This window comes from Scyliorhinus canicula, chromosome 10 (genome assembly GCF_902713615.1).
Source record: "Scyliorhinus canicula chromosome 10, sScyCan1.1, whole genome shotgun sequence".
NCBI lineage: Eukaryota > Metazoa > Chordata > Chondrichthyes > Carcharhiniformes > Scyliorhinidae > Scyliorhinus > Scyliorhinus canicula.
This window is the reverse complement of record NC_052155.1, coordinates 25,174,625-25,199,521: the sequence shown is the minus strand read 5'-3', so window position 1 is coordinate 25,199,521 and position 24,897 is coordinate 25,174,625. Positions and strand designations below refer to the sequence as shown.

Genomic DNA, 24,897 nt, shown 5'->3' with positions numbered 1-24,897 from the left:
ACAATCCTCGCTCGGCAGCATTTAAACTTCTGATGAGGCAGAGTGTTTGATATCCTTGCGTGAGGGAGTGCTACTGGGAGAAGAACTAGCCTTTGAATCCATGATGCTTATATCTTGTCTAGGTTTTACATGGGTATTTATTTGTCCCACCGCAACAGTGCGGAAGGAGGATTCTTGGAAGGGGATTAATGAACCAGGGTTAACCAAGGAAGTGAAGAATAGTCATAAACGGAAAGAAAAAAAACATATAATGTGGCAAAGACAGAGGATTGGGAACATTTTATAAAGCAATAAAAGATGACCAAAAAAAAGGGAAGATAAACTTTGAGGGTAAATTAGCAAGTAGTATAAAAAAGGGCAACAAGAGCTTCTTTAAATATATAAAAAGGAAGGTAGAGGTCAAAGTGAACATGGGCCCCTTAGAGAATGAGACTGGGTAAATAATAATGGGGAACCAGGAAATGGAGAAAGACTGCAGAAAACTGCAGCGGATTTGGGGGACCCCGTTTATAAACCACAAAAGGTTAGCATGCAAGTTCAGCAGGAAATTAGGAAGGCAAATGGAATGTTACCCTTTATTTCAAAGGGAATGGAGTATAAGAATAGTGACGGCTTGCTAAAACTATACAAGGCACTGGTTCGACCACACCTGGAATACTGTGAATCAGTTTTGGTCCCCTTATCTAACGAAAGATGTGCTGACATTGGAGGCGGTGCAGAGAAGGTTCACTAGGTTGATCCCTGGTATGGGGGGATTTTCTTATGTGGAAAGGCTGAGTAGGTTGGGCCTGTACTCATTGGAATTTGGAAGAATGAGAGGTGACCTTATTGACATTATACGATTCTCAGGGTACTTGACAGGGTAGATGCGAAGAGGATGTTTCCTCTTGTGGGAGCGTCCAGGACCAGACGACATTTAAGACAGGGGTGAGGGGGATTTATTTTTTCTCAGAGGGTAATGAATCTGTGGTCTTACGACTTGCATTCTTGGAAACAACATGAAAATCTGATCTGAATGCTAGCTAGTCTTTGAAAACTGCTCCATCTGCCAGGGAATTGACAATCTGGTCTCTGATTTTGCACAGATCATAACATTTCAGACTTGCTCATCTGCAACACATCCACTGGTCTTCATGGCTTTTGACTTCTGTGTGAGCAATCAAAGATAGGGAGCAGGATTCTCCGAGCCGAAATCGCGATCGGCACGGGGGTGGAGAATGGGCGTCAGACCCGAAATCCGGCGCGACGCCGCTCCCGCGACCGGAGAATTGTGCGGTCTACGCGGCGCGGGTCGGGGGTGATTGGCAGAGGCCCCCACAGCAATTCTCCAAGTGTAACTATCTGAGTTCCCGACGGCATGGGTCTCTCATGGTCCCACCTGTCGGAAACTTGGTGTGGCGGCTGCAGACTCAGCCCGCGGCTGCCCTGGTGGGGGGGGCGGGAGGATCCTTCACCGGGGGGAGCCTCACAGACGGGACTATCGATCGAGGACCACCGATCTGCGGGCTAGCGCGATCTCGGGGGGGGGGGGGCCTATCTTTTTGGTGCTGGTCCACGGTGTGGGTCTGCCATGTCGCGCAGGGCGGCCGACGCAGGCTGCCGCTGTGCACATGCACAGACCCCCGACTGGAAGTGCAGGGCCCCGTACCGGCAGCCGGTGATGCGAGGACTCCTCTGGGGCCCTGCGCGCCCCCTCCAGGTAGGAGAATTACTCTGGACTTTCTTCAGGAAAGTCCAGAGTGATTCGCCCTCGTTTTGATGCTGGACTGGGGACATAGCCCCATTATTGAGAATCCCGCCCAGGTTTTCTTTGCAGTTGCCAAGCGGCTACAAGGTGAAACTGTTCAAGGGGCTGAATGGACTACCTCCTGTTCTGATTTCCAAACTCAAATATCATGGAGGCTAGGAGGTGTTGAAAGTCCACGGTCGTGCCAGCAATTCCTATTTGAATTACAATGGGAATCTGACAGTATGGCTACATACTTAATCATCCTGATCTCAGAGTATAATTTCCAGAGCATCTATCTGAAACCACAAGAACGCAGTGGTCTGGGTCAGTCTTGGGGCCTGGACCTCTGAATACCATGAACAGAGTTGAATTTTATCTTTAGCAGACTAGAGGACAAGGTCTCCATTTGTCTGGACGGATATCAGATATGCATCCAGCCCCGGAGGCAACAGTCACTATGGACCAAATGGATGTGCCTGCGCTGAAACTTCGATGGTCTGTTTGGGAAGTTATTTAACGTGAGAAAATGGGCACAACTTGAACTTGGGGTGACAAGAATGTGAGAAAACCCTTGCTTGTCCTGTTATTTACACACCAAAATAATTTACGTCAGCGTAATAGCTCGATGCTGAGCACCATTATAATAATTTCAACAAAATACTTTGAGATTTAAGTTCTGTACCTAATCTCACAACTGAGGAAATAAAAACATGACTGATGGGTTGTCTCTTTTCCTTCCTCATTTTACTGAAGCATCAATTTTACAAATATAAATACAACACATCAGGATGGTGTGCTTTTAAAGATCATTCCTCTTGATAGAATCCTGTATCTATTTCCTTTACAGCCTGACAACATCCTTTTTCAGTAAGGAGAGGATAGGACCGGATGGGACACATTGCTATGGTCGCTGATAATACCATTTCCTATCTGCTAATAGAGGGCACGATTTGCTCTCCTTCCTTCCTCGACTCCCTTTCCCTTCCTTGTGTGACGCAGATATCCCAAGTCCCTCCCACCTAATGCTTTGCCCAGCTGAGGACTTGATAGCATGGAATCTAATGGTGGGCTGACAGTAAGTTTAGTTCACCCGAATGGGAAACTTGCTCTTATGCTGCTACAAGACCATCAGTAGTTGATGATTAGCTTCTAACTAAATTTACAACCTTCAGAAGCAGCTCCCCATGGGTAGTATGGAGTGGTTGAATTCACTCCCGTGTGATCAGTAATCAATGTTACTTATATACTTCTGCTGAAGTATGCATGTTGCATCACCAGTGATAATGACCCACAAGAGTAGTAGCATGTTAGCAAAATGCAACCAAGAACACTTGACATGTCTGACACAAGTTATTCTTACATTTCCAATCTTCTTGGCGGTGTAATCTAAAGGCAAACCTCCGAGGTATAGTTTTCCTTCAACATCCAGTGAATTACCATCTCCCAGAGCAGAGTTGGATTCCTTCCCATCAACAGAAATCATGCCTCTTCGCTTTGCATATTCTGTCTTTACCTTTGATAAGACGGAGGAAAAGTGTCAGAGTAATGGAAGCAACATTCCCATTAACTGTAACAACATGACTACGCGGTTAATAGTTCAGATTCCCACCATCTGTTTTTTCTATTACAATGCTATTTCTGTTCACGGTTGAAATTATGGGCCATTTCTCTCGTTGATTGACATCTGACTGTCATCCAGAAAAGTACTTTGCAAAGTTTGGTTCACTACTGGCTCCAACGTCACTGCAGATGTCTCCTCTCAGCATTGACATTAACTTAGTTTGCTAATTAACGTGAGGACGGATCTTTGGTGTTCTGCCTGATAAATTACGTATATTTATATAGCCCACCCCCATTCCCTGACCCTTTAACACAGTGAAACATTCCGAGGCATTTGGATCACAGGGAGTGTCATCCAACAACATTTGACAGTGAGTCCTAGAGAAACCCAAGGCTTGGTCAAGAAATCAATATTTTAAGGAGCACCTTAAAGGAGGAAAGGTCGAGAGGCTGAGAGTTTTAGGAAGGGAATTCCAGAGCCTAGGACCGAAGCAGCTTAAACATTGTGAGGTTGCTACTGATTACAGATGACCAAGGGGCTTGATTTCCACAGAGGGTTGTCGCTCGTCTATTGTAGCTTCATCGGCGGAGCAATGGAAAGCCTGGAAATACAGAGCACAAACGCTGTTTTGCCAGGGTTCCTATAGCTCTGCTGCTAAAATTACAGCAAAGTAATGGGGGAACCTCTTGTGGAAATTCACCCCTTGAGATTGATTTCATTTAATCAACTTTAATAGTTAGAAGTGATCGATGACTTTAAAATTTCATTCAGTGAAAATTATAGTTTGGGGCCCACTCTATTCAAGGCTTCTTTCAGCCATGCGATAGTCTCACTGGCGGTCTGTTCCAAGGCCTCCGTTGATCTGACTCATTGCCATGCATGTGGCAACTGAAGTGATTTTTTTCTTGGACAATGCCCTTAGTCTCCATTCATTATTATTCTGATGGCCTAGAGTTACCTTATGGAAATCATGAGGTAGAAATATAACCTCCTTGCTAATTTACCAGGCACACTGGCACAGGAAGGCCCAAGTTCAGGAACCAATGCCCTGTGCCCCAAACAACCTGAGAAACTCCAGACCCAAATTTGGGTTGGGCCTTTATTCATGTGTCTGCCTCAGGTGGATGTTGGGTTCCTTAAATATGTAAAGAAGGGGCCAATGCCTGGTTTAGGTCCCCTCACAGATACTGGACAGTGGTGATTGGTGCAGGCTTTGGGCCTGCCCTGGTCATAATTCTTCAGGAACTGCTGTTGGCAAGAGCCGCCAACTCCCAGTGGGACCAGAACTAGCAGGAGATCTCACCAGACTCCACAGTCGCTGAAATCATCCTCTCTGTCCTTGCCTCCAAAATACTCCTCTGTTTACCTACAGCTCAGTACTAGGCTGTTCTAGTGCCATTCAAATGTGAGATTTGTCTGTGGGGGTGCGACAAATATTGGCAACTTGCAATTGAGACCTGACACCCAATTTGAGGCTGGATCTGGGTCTCTATATTACAGAGCATACTGCTAGTGCAGCTCAAAAATGGACCCATTTGGCTTCCAGGACAATTTATGGTTTAAAAGGACACACAAAAATTGTATTTATAGAACAACTGTAGCAGTTTGTGGTTCGAATGTCAAAAACACAATGCAACGACCAACACACTTGTGCCACAGCTGCAATGGTTCACTACCAGCTTAGAACAACTGGAGGGACAGTGAAGGGGGTGGAAACTGGACGGGACCTGAATGCGCCAGGACACAATGCAAGTTTCCTGTACGGTTTGCTTTGGGTGGAACATTTGTACGCCTTAAATGTGGCCCACCACCAGGCGAGGAAACTATGCTATTCCAAACCTTTTGTGAGTTTTCTCTGGAACATTCTTTGTAATGTTTCAATTCTTGGACACTGCATCAAGAATTACTGCACTAAAACAATCAACATGTTGACAGTACTCAACTAGATGAGGAAAATTGTTTTTCTCTCAGTGTCGTGAGACTCTGGAACTCTCTTCCTCAAAAGGCAGTGGAAGCAGAGTGGCAAGATCTTTGAAGAAAATGAAGATTTAAGAAGTGAGTAAAATAAAGATTTAACCTAAAGATTTAATAAAGTGAAGAACCTAAAGATTTGGATAAAATACGTGGGATGAAAGGCGAATTGATAGAGTGCATCTGTTTGAAAGGTTTTTTGATATGCGAATTAGCATAGCATGAACAAAGCTGAATAGAAATAGGTGTTAGAACCATAGAAGAGGTAAGTTCAAAGTGGAGGAATAAGGATACAATTTGCACCAACATGCTAGGAGCCTGGTCTGAGGGGTTATTATGATCTGATTGGACATATCCAGCATGGATTTACAAATGGGAAATCACATTTGACGAACTTGTTGGACTTTTTTGACGATGTTACTGACAAAATTGATCAAGGAGATTTGATGGATGTAATATAAAGTCTCCCACAGGAGGTTAATTAGCAAAATAAAAGCACATTGGAAAGGAGGAAATATGCTGTCAAGGATTGAGGGTTGGTTAACAGGAAGAAAACAGAGAGTAGGAATAAAAGGGTCATTCTCGCATTGGCAGACTGTGGCTAGTGGGGTACAGTAAGGATCAGTACTTGGGCCCCAGTTGTTCACAATATATATGAATAATTTGGAAGTGGGGACAAGATGTAATATTTCCAAGTTTATGGATGATACAAAGTGAAGCACGGATATGTGTTGTGAGGAAGATGGAAAGCAGACAGAGGAGGATTTCGACAGACTCAGTGAGTGGGCAAGAACATGGCAAATGGAATATAGTGTGGAAAGATGTGAGGTAATCCATTTTGGTCAAAGGAACAGGGGCGGGATTCTCCCCTACCCGGCGGGGCGGGGGGTCCTGGCATAGCGGAGTGGCGCCAACCACTCCGGCATCGGGCCTCCCCAAAGGTGCGGAATTCTCTGCACCTTTGAGGGCCAAGCCCTCACATTGAGGGGCCAGGCCCGCGCCAAAGCGGTTGGCACCACGCCGACTGGTGCCAAAACCGGCACAACGGCCTTTGACTCCCGCCGGCCGGTGTCGGGGCTGGCCGAAAGGCCTTCGCCGGTTTGCGCATGCGCCGGTGTCACCACCAGCGCATGCACGCTGGGGGATTCTCTTCCGCCTTAGCCATGGTGGAGGCCGTGGCGGCGGCAGAAGAAAAAGAGTGCCCCCATGGCACTGGCCCGCCCGCTGATCGGTGGGCCCCGATCGCAGGCCTGGCCACCGTGGGCTCATCCCCCGGGGTCCGATCACCCCACGCCTCCTCAGGATCCCGGGGGCCCGCTCGCGCCGCCGATCCCGCCGCCACCAGAGGTGGTTCAAACCACGGCGGCAGGAGAGGCCTCCCAGTGGCGGGACTTCGGCCCATCGCGGGCCGGAGAATCGCCGCAGGGGGCTCACCGCTCGGCGCGGCGTGATTCCCGCCCCCACCAATTCCCGGGTGGCGGAGAATTTCTGCCACGGCGGGGTCGGGATTTTCGGCGGCCCCGGGCGATTCTCCGACCCTGCGGGGGGTCGGAGAATTTCGTCCCAGATGTGCAGAGTATTTCCTAAATTGCAAGAAATTAGAGAGTGTAGATGTACAAAGGGACCTGGGTGTCATTGTCCAAAGGTCACTGAAGGCTAACATGCAGGTGCAGCAAATTGTTAGGCAGGCTAATGGAATGTTAGCCTTTATTGCAAGAGGATTTGAGTACAGGAACAGTGAGGTCTTGCTTCAATTGTATAGGAGCTTGGTTAGACCGTATCTAGAGTATTGTGTGCAGTTTTCGCCCCCTTACCCCAAAGGATATTAGTGCTTTTGAGCGAGTGCAATGAAGGTTTACCAGACTGTTCCGGGGATGGTGATCCCTCTTATGAAGAGAGATTGGGGAAACTGGGCCTGCATTCTCTTGAGTTTCATAGAATGAGAGGTAATCTCATTTAAACCTACAAAATACTTAAAGAATAGAGAGGGCAGGTGCTGGTAAGATGTTTCCCTTGGTTGTGGAGTCTGGAACTGGGGGCACAATTTCAAAATAAGGGTAGTGCCACTTAGGACCGAGATGAAGAGAAATTTCTTTACATAGAGGGTTGCGAATCTTTGGAATTCTGTACCCCAGAGACCTGTGGAAGCTCAGTCATTCAGTATGTTTGAAGTAGAGATTGATAGGTTTCTGATTAAGAATAGTGTAAAGGGTTATGGGGAGAGTGGGTGTAAAAGGCATTGAAGTGTCCGATCAACCATGATTGTATTAAATGACAGAGCAGGCTTGATGGGCTGAATTGCCCACTCCTGTTCCTATATAAATAGAATAACATCAAAGGGAGAAATACAGTGGGCTGGATTCTCCGGTCCCCCAGCCAGGTGTTTCTTGGCGGTGCGCCGTTCGCTGGCGGCGAGATTCGCCACTCCCGCCGCTGGTCAATGGGATTTCCCATTGAAGCCACTCCACGCCTCCAGGAAACCCGTGGGCGGGGGTACGTGTCCGGCAGGAAAAGATCATCCAATTCGCTTTTTAAAAAATTGTTCTGGGACAAGGGCATCACGCGCAAGGTCAGCATATATTGCCCATCGCTAAGTATATCCAAAGCAGGGTCAACTGGGTACAGCAGTGGAAAAGGAAAAGAGGACAACATCTGGTAGGCAGTCAAGACTGTAGCCACGTCCAGCTGAGAAGTGGAACTCTTCCAGAAGCACAGACCTCCAGTCTCAAAGCTGCTGGTTTTGAATACCTCAGAGGAAAACTATGTTGAACGGATGAAAGGCTCTCCAAACCTAAAGATAACTTGTGGGTGGTAATTATTTACTCGTTTCAACTCACAAAGTGATACTGCGTGGGATATTGTTTTGGGACAAGGGACATTTCTTAGACTGATGGAACATGGATAGGTGGGAATAGAGTTAACTTCATGAGATATGGTGTGTGTGTATCCATTATTGTGGTTAAGTGCAGTTATCTTTTATTGCAGTCTTTCTTGTGCATTTTCTTTTAAGTTAATAAATATTCTTTTACGATTGATTACAACAAGACTGGACTATTCCTCGCTGGTTTGCATATCTTTCCTCACATTATACCAAATTGAAAATATACACCACTAAGTCCTGGTGTTCGAAGTTACCCTTCTGGGTTTTGGGGTACCCTCACATTTAACATTGGCAGAGTTTTTAACACAGAGTCTTTGAAGATTTTTAAGGCAGATCTAGATAGATTATTGATTAACAAGGGGGTGAAAGGTTATCCGGGGTAGGCAGGAATGTGGGGTTGAAGCTATAATCAAATCAGTCATGATCTTATTGGATGGCGGAGCGGCTCGAGGGGCCGAGTGGCTACTCCTGCTCCTAATTCATATGTTTATAGAATTTACCCCCGCAGTACAAACTGCATTTTCTTTTATTCATTCATTGGACATGAGCACCATTAGCAAGGTCAGCATATATTGCCGTTGCCAATTCTCCTCGAGAAGGTGGTGGGAAGTGCCTTCATTGAATACAACTTAGTGACTTATTAGACATTTTCAGAGGACATTTAGGAGGCAGCCTAATTGCTGTGGGTTTGGAGGTACACACATGGGCCAGACTGGGTGTGGAGGGCAGATTTCCCTCAAGGACATTAAGTGAACCAGGTGGGGTTGTTACACTAATCCTCTAGTTTCAAGACCATCTTCACTGATACTTTCTTTTTAAGTTCCATATTTCTTTATTAACTGAATCTAAATTGCCCAGCTGCCATAGTGGTATCTGAACTCTTACAGTATCTCTGGATCCAAGCCTGGTGGAACATTAATGTAGTAACATGAACACAAATGAATACCCATGTAAGGAATATCACTAAAAGTGAGCGTGTAGAGAAGTGCTGGACTTACTGTATGCCATTTGCCGTCATTAATAAGAGTCGGCAGGATGACCGCAGTTGTCCCTTTCCCAAGATTAAACAGGAAATGTAACTGTCCCTTCCAGAGTTCAAGAGCTGCGTAGTCAATCTGGTTTTGATGGGCCATATAGTATACCAGGCCGCTGGAGGCATAGGTTCTAATATTCAACTGGATGGAAAATCTGTGAGGAACAGGAAGCACAACCATCATCTTTCAATTACACATTGACTTGGTTCAGTGCGAGTCAATAACATTTGGCCAACAAGACAGCTAAAGTTGATTCTCATGAAACAAGATTCACATGTGCATCGCCCCAGCAAAATATGTTTAAGCTGCTTTTCATTTGGAGTGTTTTCTTGACAAACCACGACTGTGGAAATCTATTCAGTGCAAGTCAGCTGAAACATGAGATTTTCACTGTGGTATTTTACAGATTAAATTAAAACTAATCATATCTTTGCTGGAGGGGGAGACAAAAGTGTGTCTCTTTCCTCCTTCAGTTTTTCTTCACTGTATATGTCGCTACCAGTGCCAGCCTTCAATTGCTGGCAGTTGTCATGTCTAGTGAGTCAGGAGGTTCAACTCCACTCCAGAGAGGATCATATAAGGTTACGTAGGTAATATGGCACAGGAAAAATTCACTCAGCCCAAACAGTCCATGTCGCTGTTTATGCTCCATCTCAGTCTCCTCCTATCTGTCCTTAAACGCATCATTAAAACCCACTATTCCCGGGGCCCTCAAACCATGGGCCGGATTGGAGTCACAACGCAATCTTTTGGGTTCACTATCTCGGAGGCAGCAATGGCGGCCATCAAGTGAAGCGGGATAGTCCTGGGATCAGTACTGAGGCTCCAGAACACGAATGCATGACCGCTAACTCTAAAGCCTCATCAGACTCTTCAGGATGGTTGTGGAGAAAATCATTGGTCCCCATTCAACAACTCCCCCTTCCATCATTGGTCCCCATTCAACAACTCTCTCCCATCGCCCCTCTCACTTTGGGGTTGCACCAATTCTCCAGCAATAAAATGGGGGTCACTGTGGGAAAAAGTTTGGGACGCACTGTTCTTTTCTCTTCTCCCTTACTAACTTACCCTTAAATACAGCTAAACTATATTCAATCATTCCCTGTGGGAGCGAGTTCCACATTCCCGTCATCTGTGGGTAAAGAAGTTCCTTCTGACTTACCTATTGGAATTCCTGATGACTATCTTATATTGCTAGTCTCTAGTTACGCTCTTACCACAGAAGTCTCTGTATCCGCTCTATTAAAAACATTTCATTATTTTAAGGACCACCACCCCAGCCTTCTTTTTTGAAGAGTAAAGAGACCCAGCCTGTACAGTACTTTTCTGATGTATATACCAACACACTTCTGGCATTATCCCTGTTACTCCCTGTGTCATTGTTATAACCCGCATGGGACTTACGAAGTAGCAATGATTAAACTCCCCATGAACCTCGCCGAATTTGACCCCTAAACCATGCATAGCTAAACCTCGGTACAAAGTCAGCCAGTTTGGCTACCAACAAGAAAGAGTCCGGCTGAGGGGCGGGATTCTCCAGGCCTCCGCACCGAAAACGCAATCGGCGTGGGGGCGGAGAATGGCCGCGATATCGGTTCCGACACTGAGACGCGATTCTCCGGCGACCGGAGAATCGGCGCCGGTCGGGGGCCATTGAAAGAGGCGTCTGTGACGATTGTCCACGGTCGACCAGCCGAGATCCACCAAGTCCCGCCAGCGTGGTTCCCGTATGGCTCCACCCGGCGGGAGCTCAGCGTCGCAGTTGCGGGGGCTGTCCTGGTGGGGGGGCTGGGGGGTATCAGACTCTGGGGGGGGGGGGGCCTCCACGATGACCAGGCCCGCGATCGGGGACAACCGATCAGCAGACGCACACATTCCGGATTCCGGGGGGGACCTATCTTCTTCCACGTCAGGCCGCTGTAGGGCTCTGCCATTTTGCGCAGGGGCCGACGCAAAATTGGGCGGCAAGCGCATGCGCGGACCCGTGGCCGTCCGCCGCACGCATGCGCGGACCCGTGGCTGTCCGCTGCGCACATGCGCGGATCCGCGGCTGGAAGTACTGGGGCCCGTATCGCCAGCCGGAGCTGCGTGAAGCACTCCAGAGCCATGCTGGCCCCCTGTGGGTTGCAGAATCGCTGGGCCAAGCGGCCCGTTGACACCGGCATGAAACACTCTGGTGTTTACACTGGCGTCAACACTTTGCTGCGATTTTGGAGAATTCCGGGCGTGATCTATTGTGCTGTAAATAATAGTTATTGTAATACAACTTTATTTTTCTCTACAACTTGGTGTGGACTCTTTCAAGGTCTGCAAAACTGGCGACGAGGATTCAATGGTTATTTTTTTGTCAATGCTGCAACTCTGTTGGTTAAGCCACCTCGCTAACCCTGCTGGATACAGGGCAGAATCCTTTCATTTACCAGGCTTCTGTTCTGAAGATCAGTTGTGCTTGACACCAATTTGGACGATTGGACTCAGTATGTAGGACATGCTACTTTTTCAGGGCCAACAGCATGATGGTGAGTGATCACCAGACAGTCATTTTGTTAACTGCCTGTGGCGCACACACCAACGATGTGATACAGAGTCTCACCCACCCTGCAGTACCAGACATTCATACTTTCAAGTTGATAGTAACACTCGTGGGGTAACATTTTAATGCAACACTATCTGTAATTGTGTAGAAGTATCGCTTTAATATTGTGGAAAGGAACCTGGGTGTGTCCACACTCAGCGTTTTGTTGAGATTACAAAAGATAGCCGAATTCTGTGAATGTGACCCATCCCTGTCAGAAATCCTGTGCGACCGCTTGATATGTGGCATTAATAATGTGACTACGCAAAATAAATTTTTGGCCGAACCGTCCTTCAACCTGCATCAAGCTGTGCAAATTTCCCTATCACGCGAAAGTGCCATACGAGAGGTAGAGGAAATCCTGGTATGGAAGGGAATGCCTCAGGGTGCGTCCCCTCCTGATGATCGAAACCCCCCCCCCTTGACCAAGCATCGTACAGGCCCGGGGCATTGGTCGAAAACAGAGTCATCCTAAATGGGATACCTCCCCAGAATCTGCAGGAGAGCCAGACCATTGTGGGACATGTGGTCGTGGGCCCCGACCTGAGCGCAAGCCGCTGGTTGGCCAGAGGTCCTGGGCCTCTGTCGAGGTAGGTGCCTGCCTAGGGCCTGCACTTTCCGGCTTGGTGAACCGGAGGAGGAGGATTGCATGCAGCTCAACTGTGTGGCAGAACCTTGTGTTGCACCCATCAAAATCGCTGTGCAAGTGAACGGACACCAATTGGATATGGAGCTGGGTACTGGCTCCCGTTGTAGGGAGGCAAATTTGCGACTGCATTTAGAAAGGAGTGCAACATTTGGAATTGAATGACACTGGTGTGCCTCCTGCTAATTGTAGAGAAGGTACATGGCCTCAGCTTATTCAGCCGCGATTGGTTGAGCTGCCTGCAACTTGATTGGCAACACATCCTCCAAATGGAATCTGGGGACCTGAGCAAAGTACTGGAAAAGTAACCTGAAGTCTGTCAGCCCGTATTGGGGAAAATGAAGGGTACTGCGGCCAAAATCCATGTCGACTCAGGTGCGCATCTGAAATATTTCAGAGCCCGCCGGTCCCTTATGACTTGCTGGCAAAAGTGGAGGCCGAGCTCAGCTGGCTTGAAGAATTAGGGATCATCCGGCCCGTGCACTTTGCCGATTGGGCAGCCCTAGCGGTCCTGGTATTGAAGACAGACAAGACGGTCTGGTGATGCGGGGATTATAGCTGACGGTAAATACAACTTTGCGTTTGGACTGGGTTGGTGAACTATTATGACAAGTTCATCCTGAATCTCGTGACAATGCTGCCCTCCACCCCCTGCATCTACTGTTGAAGAAAAACCAAGAGTGGGCGTGGCACAGGCCACAGGAAACGCCTTTCAGACAGGTGAAGAAACAGCTTTCATCTTCCGGGTTACTGACTCACTATGATCCCACCAAGCCTCTCACCGAGACGTGCGATGTGTTGCCGTACGGCATCGGGGCCGTTCTGTCTCACAGGATGCAAGATGGCAGAGAGAGGCCGATTGGTTTTACCACCCGAACGTAAATACACATAGATAGAAAAGGAGAGGGCGGCACGGTGGCGCAGTGAGTTAGCACTGCGGCCTCACGGCGCCGAGGTCCCAGGTTCGATCCCGGCTCTGGGTCACTGTCCGTGTGGAGTTTGCACATTCTCCCCATGTCTGCGTGGGTTTCGCTCCCACAGCCCAAATGATTAATTGGGTACTCTAAATTTTAAAAAAAAATAGATAGAAAAGGAGGGCCTGGCAGTGGATTTCGCAATAAAGAAATTTCACCAATATGTGTACGGCCATCATTTCACCATCATCGGCAACCACAACCTGTTGTTCGGTTTATTCAAGGCGGACATCCCGCCTATCGCTTCCGTGACGATTCTGTTGGCCGTTTACGACTACTCTTTCAAACATAGGCCGGGCACTCAGAATGCGCACGCCGATGTGTTGAGCGGACTACCCCTGCCGACTAGCCCCCTGTCTCCTCCCAGGACGGGTAAGTTGTCGCCACCCTTAGCTTTATGAACTTGTTCCCGGTCACTGTGTCTAGCATCTGTGAGTGGACCTGGTTCTTTCCAAAGATTGGCATCTCGTGGAGTATGGTGGACAGAATCAACATCTCCCAGGTAAATCACCGGCTTTAATATCCACAATATCCAAATTTAGTGTGGAGGACGGTTTCCTGCTTTGGGTTACATTTGTCATTGTCCCAGAAAACAGTCATAGTTTGAACTTGCAAGAACTCCACAGCGGAAGCCCGGGGGGGTCAAAAATGAAAATGTTAGCGCGCAGCTGTTTGGTGGCCGGTCCTGAATGCTGACATTGAACAATGAACTGTCTGTTAGGAGCACCAGAAGCTCCCCCAGCCACACCCCTCCATCCTTGGGAATGGCCAGGGGGGCAATGGGCACGGTTACACGCCGATTTTGCCGGGCCCTTTCAGGGGTTGATGTTCCTCTTCCCAATTGACTCTTCCTAATTCCAACTGACTGGAGGTCCGCAAGATGGGAGCAACCACCTCCCGGGCAACGATTGAGAAGCTGAGTTTGTCTTTTTGTACCCATGGCATACCCGAGGTGTTCGCCACTAACAATGGCACATCTTTTGTGAACAGAGTTCTCTGAGTTTCTGAAGGCCAATGGGGTTTGACATATTCGAACCGCCCCGCACTATCCAGCTTCAAACGGGATAGGGGAAAGGGCGGTCCAGATGTCCAAAAGCACGTTACGAAAACAGCCTTCGGGATGAAGGACACCAGGCTGGCCCGGTTCCTGTTTTGCTACAGCACACCGTGGCTGGGGTGGCCCTAACTGAGATGCTGATGGGACGGAAACTTAGGACCCGCCTGAGCATAGACTTCTTTGACATCGGTGGGAAGGTGCGCCACAACGGAGATCTGCAAGGGCGTTGTCCCGTTCAACGGCGACCACCCAGGCTCTTTGTACCAGGTGCTGCAATGCATGTCTGAAATTTTCCAGACGGCGCCCAGGGGATTTGCTCCTTCCTTATCTCTCTTTGATTATTACTGCTATAATTGGTGCACCTCAACCACCCTGACTTGAGTCATGTAACCGTACACTGTCAAACAGCACAGATGGTTCGTCTTGTTGCTGTGTATGAGATCTTGCTGTGTGAATTTGGCCGTCTCAATAACAGCAGCTGCACTTCCAAAAATAAATCACTGATTACGAAGCACTTTAACAAGGTTTACAGACACAACATCAATGCTCATTCTGTCTTTCGCGTTGCAACCAAGATTGATTTAATTGCCTCCCACCATAAAACAATCTTCCTCTGTCACTAAAACTGCGGAGCCCCTTTAACATTCTTCGTCTTAACTTTTCTCCTCCCATATGCTGAGAGATTGCTTCCCCTTGTCGGCGAGTCGAGGACCAGCAGGCATAGTCACAGTGTAAGGGGTCGCCCATTGTGACCGAGATGAGGAGGAATTTCTTAACTCGGAGGGCAATCTGTACTGTAGGTGGCTGCAGAGGATGGGTCGTTAAATATGTTCAAGGCTGAGATAGACAGATTTTTAATCAATGAGTGAATCAAGGGTTACGGGAATAAGGCAGGAAAATGGAGTTGAGGATTATATCAGATCAACCATGATCTCATTGAATGTTGGAGCAGACTTAAAGGGCCGAACAGCCTACTACTGCTGCTCCTACATCTTATGGTCTCATATCCAGATTTTTAAGACAAGCACGACGTAATCTAAATTCTACTTTTTGATTTACTTCATGCCTCTTTTCAACCCTTTGCACATTCTCTCCGTGTCTGTGTGAGTTTCACCCCCACAAACCAAAGATGTGCAGGGCCGGTGGATTGGCCATGCTAAATTGCCCCTTAAGTGGAAAAAAAAGAATTTGGCCCTTTAAATTAAAAAAAAATTACATTTTTAAAATTACAGATGTTCCTTTATCACATGTGTCTCTAATTCCCTGTTTAATAACATCCCCAACATCACCATTACAGTCTGGGGCTGTACACACACCCCACTTACATTTTTTGCCACTTGGGATTTCTCAGCTCTACCCATATAGATTCTACATCGGCGGAGCTAATATTCTTCCTCACTAGTGCGTTAATTTCCTCTTTAACCAGCAATGTAACCCCACCACCTTTTCCTTTTTTCCTGTCCTTCCTAAATACTGATGACCTGTGGATGTTCAATTCCCATCCCTGGTCACCTTGCAGCCATGTTTCTGTAACCCCGACTATATCTACCCATTTGCATCTCTTTGCGCGATTAATTCATCCACTTTATTGCAAATGCTTTGCATGTTAAGTCTCAAAGCCTGAAGACTTGTCTTTTAACATTTCTTATCCTGTCCCACTATTTTTCTCTGAGGCTCTGTTTAATTGTGGCCCTTTATTTCTCTGCCTATCACTTTTCTTATTCCCCTTTCTGTCTTTTGTTTTTGTCTGTGTGTCTCCTTCTCTGACCCCTTGCACAGGTTCATCCCCCCCGCCTGCCATTTTAGTTTAAAGCCTCCCCAATCACACTCGCAAATACTCCCCAGGCCATCAGTCCCAGTTCTGCCCAGGTGTAACCCGTCGAGTTTGTATTGGTCCCACCACCTCCAGACCTAGTCCCAATTTCCCAGGAATCCTAACCACTCACCCTCACACCATTTCTTCAGCCATGTAGTGATCTGTTATATCCTGGCACGGGTAGTAATCCTGAGATCACGGGCGAAATTCTCTGAAGACCTGCGTGACGCCCATTACCGGCGGGCAAAAGCGGCGCCGGTGACTCCGGCGTCAGGACCTTCTTTTAAACCCTAAATCTCCGTTCCCGAAAGGGCCAGCAGCGGACTGACGCTAAACGCGTCAGTTTTACGCGCTGCGGAGGCGGCGCGTCGGGCGACATCATCAACGTCGCCCGGCGTTTGGGGGGGGGGGAGTACCGGCGTTTGTGGGTGTGTGGGTGGGGGGTGGGGGGGAGGAGAGTACCGCCGTTTGTGTGTGGGGGGGGAAGAAGAGTACCGGCGTTTATGTGTGGGGGGGGGGGAGAAGAGTACCGTGTTTGTGTGGGGGGGGGGAGAGGAGAGTACCGGCGTTTGTGTGGGGGGGGGGGGGGAAGGAGAGTACCGGTGTTTGTGTGGGGGGGGGAGAGGAGAGTACCGGCGTTTGTGTGGGGGGGGGAGAGGAGAGTACCGCCGTTTGTGTGTGGGGGGGGGTGGGAAGTGAGATAACCGGGCGTTTGTGTGTGGGGGGGGGGGGGAAGGAGAGTACCGGCGTTTTGTGAGGGGGGGGAGAGAGTACCGGTGTTTGTGGGGGGGGAAGAGTACCCGCCGTTTGTTGGGGGGGGAGCGGCGTTGGGAGGGGTGGGGTGGGGGGGGGTAGGGGTGGGGTGGGGTGAGGGGTAGGGGTGGGGGTTGGGGGGGTAGGGCTGGGGGGTAGGGGGGTGGGGGTGGGGGGTGGGGGGTAGGGGGTGGGGGGGGAGGGGGGGTAGGTGGTAGGGGGGGGGGGTTGGGGTAGGGGCAGCGGTGTGCAGAGGGGGTGGCGACGGTGCGTTGGCCCCGGGCATCCATTGGATGGGGGCATCAGCAGATCTTCCTCAAGGCTTCCCTCCCTCCCAGCTGCCTTGTCTTTGTTTGAGAGAAAGAGAGGGAGATTGTGGGGACAGACAGAGAGAGAGAGAGACAGAGAGAGGGAGTCCCGTCCGTCCTCTGGCTGAGAGCAGGGCTTTGGTGAGTATATTGCAATCTGCCTAAACCCAGGATTATTGCCTGGTTAGAATGCAGAGGGAAATGCTGGGATCCCGGGGTGGGAGATGTGTCTGGATTTGTCTATTTCAGCTTCAGCCTCTGCGATTTCAGGTCAGTTTCACAACAACAGGAAAAACGCGCGGAGAGAGAGGGAAAAACTTTTGGCAAAGTTTCTGGGTTCTGCCTTTATAATTCACAGCGCAGAAAGGGTTCTGCGCTGTGAATTGTCAAGGCACCTTTTCTAATCCTGGGGAGAACAACCTTTTGAAGAGTCTGAGGAAATAAGCAGGAATTTGGATTAATTCTGCCTCCCCACCCCCTGGGCCTCTTTCTCCTCCCTCCCCCTTTCTCCTCCCTCCCCCTTTCTCCTCCCTCCCCCTTTCTCCTCCCTCCCTCTTTCTCCTCCCTCCCCCTTTTCTCCTCTCTCTCTCTCACATTCTCTTCATCCTGCCCTTTGTTCCAGAGCTATTTGATCCCCCTGTGCACTGGCACAGATTTACAGTGCGGTTTAGGTTCTGTGTTTACTCCAGGTGTGGGGTCGGGGAAAAGAGGGATGGATGAGGTTAGATGGAGGATGATTTGGGAGGGGGGTGGGGGTGGTTCAATGCAGTGCCCCTGAGGAATGCCGAACCCTCCCTCTTTTCCCCGCCCCCACACCTGGGGTAAACACAGAACCTAAACCGCACTGTAAATCTGTCCCCACAATCTCCCTCTCTCTCTCTCTCTCTCTCTCAAACAAAGACAAGGCAGCTGGGAGGAAGGGGAGCCTTGAGGAAGATCTGCTGATGCCCCCATCCAATAGATGCCTGGGGCCAATGCACCGTCGCCCCCCCCTTTGCACGCCGCTGCCCCCTACCCCAACCCCCTACCTCAACCCCTACCCCCCACCCCCCCACCCCCACAACCCCCCCACCCCTACCCCACCACCCCTACCCCCACCCCTACCACCCCACCCCTACCACCCCCACACACACCCCTACCCCCCCACCCCACCCCAACCCCCACCCCTCTCCAACGCCACTACCCCCCCCCCACAAACGCCGGTACTCTCCTCCCCCACCCGCCCCCACAAACGGCGGTACTCTCCTTCCCCCCACACACAAATGCCGGTACTCTCTCCCCCCCACACACAAACGCCGGTACTCTCCCCCCCCACCCCCACACAAACGCCGGTACTCCCCCCCCCCACCCCCACAAACGCCGGTACTCCCCCCCCCACAAACGCCGATACTCTCCCCCCCCCCACAAACGCCGATACTCTCCCCCCCCACACACAAACGCCGGTACTCTCTCCCCCCCCCCCCCCCACAAACGCCGGTTCACTCCCCCCCCCCCACACAAACGGCAGTACTCTCCTCCCCCCCCCCCCCCCCACACACAAACGCCGGTACTCTCCCCCCCCCCACCCCCCACACAAACGCCGGTACTCTCCTCCTCCCCCCCACACAAACGGCAGTACTCTCCTCCCCCCCCCACACACAAACGCCGGTACTCTCCCCCCCCCACCCCCCACACAAACGCCGGTACTCTCCTCCTCCCCCCCACACAAACGGCGGTACTCTCCCCCCCCCCACCCCCACACAAACGCCGGTACTCTCCCCCCCCCCCCACCCCCCACACAAACGCCGGTACTCTCCTCCTCCCCCCCACACAAACGGCAGTACTCTCCTCCCCCCCCCCCCACACACACAAACGCCGGTACTCTCCCCCCCCCACCCCCGACACAAACGGCGGTACTCCCCCTCCTCCCCCCCCCACACAAACGCCGGTACTCTCCTCCTCCCCCCCCCCACACAAACGCCGGTACTCTCCTCCTCCCCCCCCCCCAAACGCCGGTACTCTCCTCCCCTCCCCCCCACCCACACAAACGCCGGTACTCTCCTCCCCTCCCCCCCACCCACACAAACGCCGGTACTCTCCTCCCCCCCCCCCCACACAAACGCCGGTACTCTCCTCCCCCCCCCCACACAAACGCCGGTACTCTCCTCCCCCCCACACAAACGCCGGTACTCTCCTCCCCCCCCCCAAACGCCGGTACTCTCCTCCCCCCCCCCCACACACAAACGCCGGTACTCTCCTCCCCTCCCCCCCCCCCACACAAACGCCGGTACTCTCCTCCCCCCCCCCACACAAACGCCGGTACTCTCCTCTCCCCCCCCACCCCCCACACAAACGCCGGCACTCTCCTCCCCTCCCCCCCCCGACACACAAACGCCGGTACTCTCCTCCCCCCCCCACACAAACGCCGGTACTCTCCTCCCCCCCCCACACAAACGGCGGTACTCTCCTCTCCCCCCCCCCCCACCCCCCACACAAACGGCGGTACTCTCCTCCCCCCCCACACAAACGCCCAAATGCCGGTACTCTCCTCCCCCCCCCACACAAACGCCGGTACTCTCCTCCCCCCGCCGCACTCGATGTAGGTTACTGAACGGCGTCAACCATCATCAATGGTTGACGCCGTTATAAACCTACTGTGATTTCCGCCGACGTGACCCGTGGCCACGTCGGCGGGACTTCAGCCCATCCGGGCCGGAGAATTAATCAATGTAAAAATTAAATGACATCCCCCCGGCGCCAGCTGTTCTCGGAGGCTGCCGGCGGGATTTGAACTACGCCGTTTAATGGCGGCTCGGAAAATTAAAAACATGGCTGGAGCGGGAATAACGCCGCCGCCGGCCGATTTTCCGACCCTGCGTGGGGTCGGAGAATTTCGCCCCACATTTGGAATGGTTTAAATTTAATTTCTCATTTGACAAGCATGGGTTTCCACTACATAGGGGCTGGTTTAACACAGAGGGCTAAACAGCTGACTTGTAATGCAGAACAATGCCAGCAGCGTGTGTTCAATTCCTGTACCGGCCTCCCTGAACAGGCGCCAGAATGTGGCGACTAGGGGCTTTTACAGTAACTTCATTGAAGCCTACTTGTGACAATAAGCGTTTATTATTATTATTATTATTATTATTATTATTATTACATAATTATTTTTCAGCATGTTTATAGTCAGCCTGATTAACAATGTGGTGTCTGGAATGCAAAGGGGCTCACAGTCCGGGCGTGGAGGTGGGATGTGGTGGGATGTGATTTGGGATAGGGGGAAAGAAGGGAGAAGTCATTAATTGCGAAGCTGCAAACAGTTCGCTCGTTGGGCTGGAGTCGAGCAATCCAGCTGTTCCTGGCCCACAAGCAGTGCTGTAAAGGTGAAGTTCAACAATCTGGCCATTCTCACCTGATGGGTTTCTTAAAACCTGAGAAACAGAAGTGGGTTAAAAACCTTTTTTAAGCCTCCTCAGGAGTTTTTTTCATCTGACATTGACCAGACATGCCTGGTGGGAGTGGGTTGGTCATCTGCTCTCCATCTTGCATTTGGCAAGTGGCAGGTTTGAATTTGTTACTTATCACCTGACCCAAAACCACCTGTATTTTTGGGGTGGGAGTGGGGGGAACTCCGGGTCCCGCCTGCCGGTCAACGAACCTTTTAATGGTGACGATTCCCGTAGTGGGCAGGATAGGAAAAGAGTCCCAACGTAAAACATCACGGACGTCAGCTGACGCCGGAATCAGGAAACGCGATTGGGCGGTGAATCGATTTGGACGCCAAAATCGTGGGGGGGGGGGGGGGGGGACGCCGGTTTCTCGCCAAATCGAAATTCTCCATTGGCAGAAATGGAGAATCCAGCCCTATTAGTTTATCCACTGATTTAGAGGTTTTTCTGGTCCTGTCTAAACGTAGATCCATCTTCTCTTGACAACATTAATCAAAATGTAAGACCCATAGATTAACAAATTCTCCAATCTCGGGGTCTCTACATTGTGACTTTGTTTTGTGGTTGGGTGCGATTAGATATTTGCACAGGAAAACCACTCGACAGAAACGTTACCATTTCATATCTCTTTATGGAGCAGAGACAAGGGCATCCCCTGCTGGTTAGAAGATTGAAAAACAGTATTTGTTTTGAAGGATGAAGAGACGCATTGTTGATTCATGATTTTAAAAAAAGCGCAGAGTTTTCAATTAAAAACCAGTCTCTATAAAGGTCACAAATGGTAAATGAAAACAGACCATGCTTGGAAATGGCGCGTCCAGCAGCTTCCGTGTGCGAGAGAGAGAATCAGAGTTAACTGGCCAGTTAACACCACGTGGTTTCCACTGGAGGAGGCAGCTCGCCATTGCCACTGGTGGGATCCTCCGGTCGCACCGACGTCTACGCCACTTTGTGTGGCTCGTCCGCCTTCGGCAGGACCAGAAGACTCCACCGGCAGGAAGGGCCGGAAAATCCCACCCAAGCTTTCAGTCCGACGGCCTTTCATTGAAACTGTTTCACTTTCCACCAGGAGCATTTACTGTTTTATCTCAGGTTTTCAGCCCCTGCAGTATTTTTTCCTTTCCAACAAAGATTATTTTTGCTCTTCACAACTATCAGACGGAGGCACTTACTTTCTCTTGACCGTATTCTCATCGAGGGAGAGAACCATGTGACTGCCTCGAGCGAGTCCAAACTGGTAAGCGTCGGAAACAGTGCCTGGTAGTTCCTCCACTGCACACTGCAACTGTCGGCCAAAAACAACATGTGCAATAAAACATTCAATACAAAGGTTGAATAAAAGTGGTTTTAAGAACACAGGGTGGTATTTTCTGCCCCCCCCCCCCTCCCCTCCCTCCACGGTGTGCTTTGGGGCGGCCCACCATTGGTCAGCGACGGGATATTCCGGTCCCGCCGTTGTTACACGGGTTTCCCGTTGCTCGCACCTCCACCGCTAGGGAATAGCTGGAAGGCCCTGCCCATCATCATTTGTGTTCCCCCCCCCTTCTTAGTTTGACTCCGTCGCAGTAACTTCATTCAGGATGCCGGGCAGGGTATTTGTGGCCCAGCCTTTGGCAACATTCTTTTGAACCAGCTGCTGGGGGAATAATCCGCCTCCTGACGGCCTTCTTCCCGTCCCACCCTGCAACTCCCAGGAAAATTTCCCCATCCGAATGAGAGAATTGCCTCCCCATCATAAATGAGATAAACTATTCCCAACGAGGGAAAGGAGACTGGTTGGGGGAAGAGTAACAGAGGTGACACATTTTTTTTAATACAGCGCTTTTCCTTGTGCTGGAGCTCACTGGCCAGAAGGCTGGAGGAGGCAGATTCAGTGGTAAGAGAATTAGATCAATATTTGACGGGGAAAACAGCAGAGGAGTGAGATCATTGGATAACAAAGGGCCAGCATATTCACGATGGACTGAATGACTGTGCTGTGTTACTCTACGATCCTCGGACTGGAGGCAATTTGATGCCACTCCGCTCTGAGTTGAAAACATTTTAAACATTGCAATTTGAAACACAAATGGTATCGATATGCAGGTTATATCGATTATATGTAAGTTTGAACAATGACAAAAGACGCAGGTTTCTACTTAACTCGATAACATGGAGAGCAGTATATGTAGAGTGCTGTATATTCTCAGCTGGTACATCTGTCAGACCAGACCACACTTTTCTGTCAATTGACCTTTTCTTCAAAGAGCTCCTGTTTTGTGTGGTTAATTTTTAATGTTCCGACCACACAGGCAGGCTTTTGTGCTTTTGCCTTGCATCTAAAGAGTTGGCACTGAGTTTCAAAAGTTGCCAGACCCTTTCCCATATCGCTTGATATCCTTATTTTCCACCGAGTGCAAAGGTCAAATGCAGTCGGACTAACTACCGAACTGAGATAGTCTCAAAACGCCTCCTCTGGTTTGCTTCGGAGTCAGGCTGCGGGATGGATGCCAACGTTATGCTGCCACCTTCATGTCGCTTGCGTGGGTGGGGAAGGGGGTCCGCTCCCCCCTCCCTGTGTGAATATAAAATGCGCAGTGTTTTCAGGCAGCGAGTGGGAAAAAGCTTTGGAGTGCTTTAGGCCAGGTTCGTCGTGGTGACACGGAGGGGGAAGGTGGGTCCTGACACCGGGATCATGGCTGCGGGTAGCAGCAGATTCTACTGGAGAAGGTGGCTGCATCTGGATGACTTTTCATTTCATTTATTGACTTTGTTGAGCCTGTTCTAAGAATAATGAGAGAGAGGGCGTGGCCTTTACATTTGTAGCCATGACCGACTTCCTGTTCGTGGTATATAACCAGGCTGCAGCATTAAGTCTCAGCCTGGACCTGGTTGGGCGCAGAGGCCGCCTCTTGCACTGTTAATTCACAGTATCATAGAATCCCTACAGTGCAGAAGGAGGCTATTCGGTCCATTGAGTCTGTACCGACCCTCTGAAAGAGTACTCCACCCAAGCCCACTCTCCTGCCCCATCCCGACAACCCCTTAACCTAACCTACACATATGTTTTGGACACTAGGGGCAATTTAGCAAGGCCAATCTATCTAACCAGCACATCTTTGGACTGTGGGAGGAAACTGGAGGACCCGGAGGAAACCCACGTAGACACGGGGAGAAAGTGCGAACTCCACACAGACAGTGACCCACGACCAGGATTTAATCCAGGTCCCTGGCGCTGTGAGGCAGCAGCACTAATAACCACTGTGCTACAGAGTTGATACATGGAGTTGATATCACAGCATTGTTAGGAATGTGGGACGTTAACGAGAATAACAGCGAATTTGAGATGAAAAGAAAGTAGCAGACAAGTAGCAAGACTTTCAAGGGGAATAATGAGATAGATTTCCCCAGTAACAAGATTAGCAGGCGTCTAGAGACATTGAGGTGCAAAGGGCCATATCAGAAATATTGGTCGGAATTCTCCGGGCGTTCACTGGCAGTGGGTTTCTCTAGTCCCACCGGTGGTGCACCCCCACCCAGGGGTTTCCCGCAGCGTGGGGTTGCTTCAATGGGAATTCCTATTGAGTCTGGCGGGCGCAGAGAATTCCACCGCCAGCGAATGGCACTCCACCTCCCTCCACCAAGAAACACGTGGCAGGGCGACTGAAGAATCCCGTCAAATGTTTACCAGAGATCAGTGGGGCCGTACAAATCTATAAACGCGAGGAATTTGAGCAAGATAGACAGCAGAATCCAAAGAGGGGACTATCAATGAGATTGAGCAATATAACTGATAGCACATTCATTGGGGAAAGGGGGTTAGCTTTCCATCCAACAATACAAGTTCAATCTATGATCTAAGCCACAGACGTCTGTTCCATCGAAGATTTAGTGCCACAGCATATTGCAAATCTTCTCCTCTAAAAGACGCAGCTTTGTGCTGCGAGATGGCAGATGGAATTTAATCCGGACAAATGTGAGGTAATGCATTTTGGAAGGTCTAATACAGATAGGGAATATGCAATGAATGGTAGAACCCTCAAGAGTATTGACAGTCAGAGAGATCTAGGTGTACAGGTCCACAGGTCACTGAAAGGGGCAACACAGGTGGAGAAGGTAGTCAAGAAGGCATACGGCATGCTTGCCTTAATTGGCCGGGGCATTGAGTATTAAAATTGGCAAGTC

General features: G+C 50.0%; 1 protein-coding gene across 1 annotated transcript in view; it reads right to left on the bottom strand.

Annotated features, from left to right (window-relative positions):
• Positions 1 to 24,897, bottom strand: part of lama1 (laminin, alpha 1) — a 422,130-nt gene that overhangs the window by 27,457 nt on the left and 369,776 nt on the right. The window contains exons 57-59 of the mRNA XM_038808722.1: positions 21,906 to 22,018; positions 9,141 to 9,330; positions 3,090 to 3,242 (exon numbers count right to left, since the gene is read on the bottom strand). Of these exons, the coding sequence (XP_038664650.1) occupies positions 3,090 to 3,242; positions 9,141 to 9,330; positions 21,906 to 22,018 (456 nt within the window). The remainder of the gene's footprint in view (positions 1 to 3,089; positions 3,243 to 9,140; positions 9,331 to 21,905; positions 22,019 to 24,897) is intronic.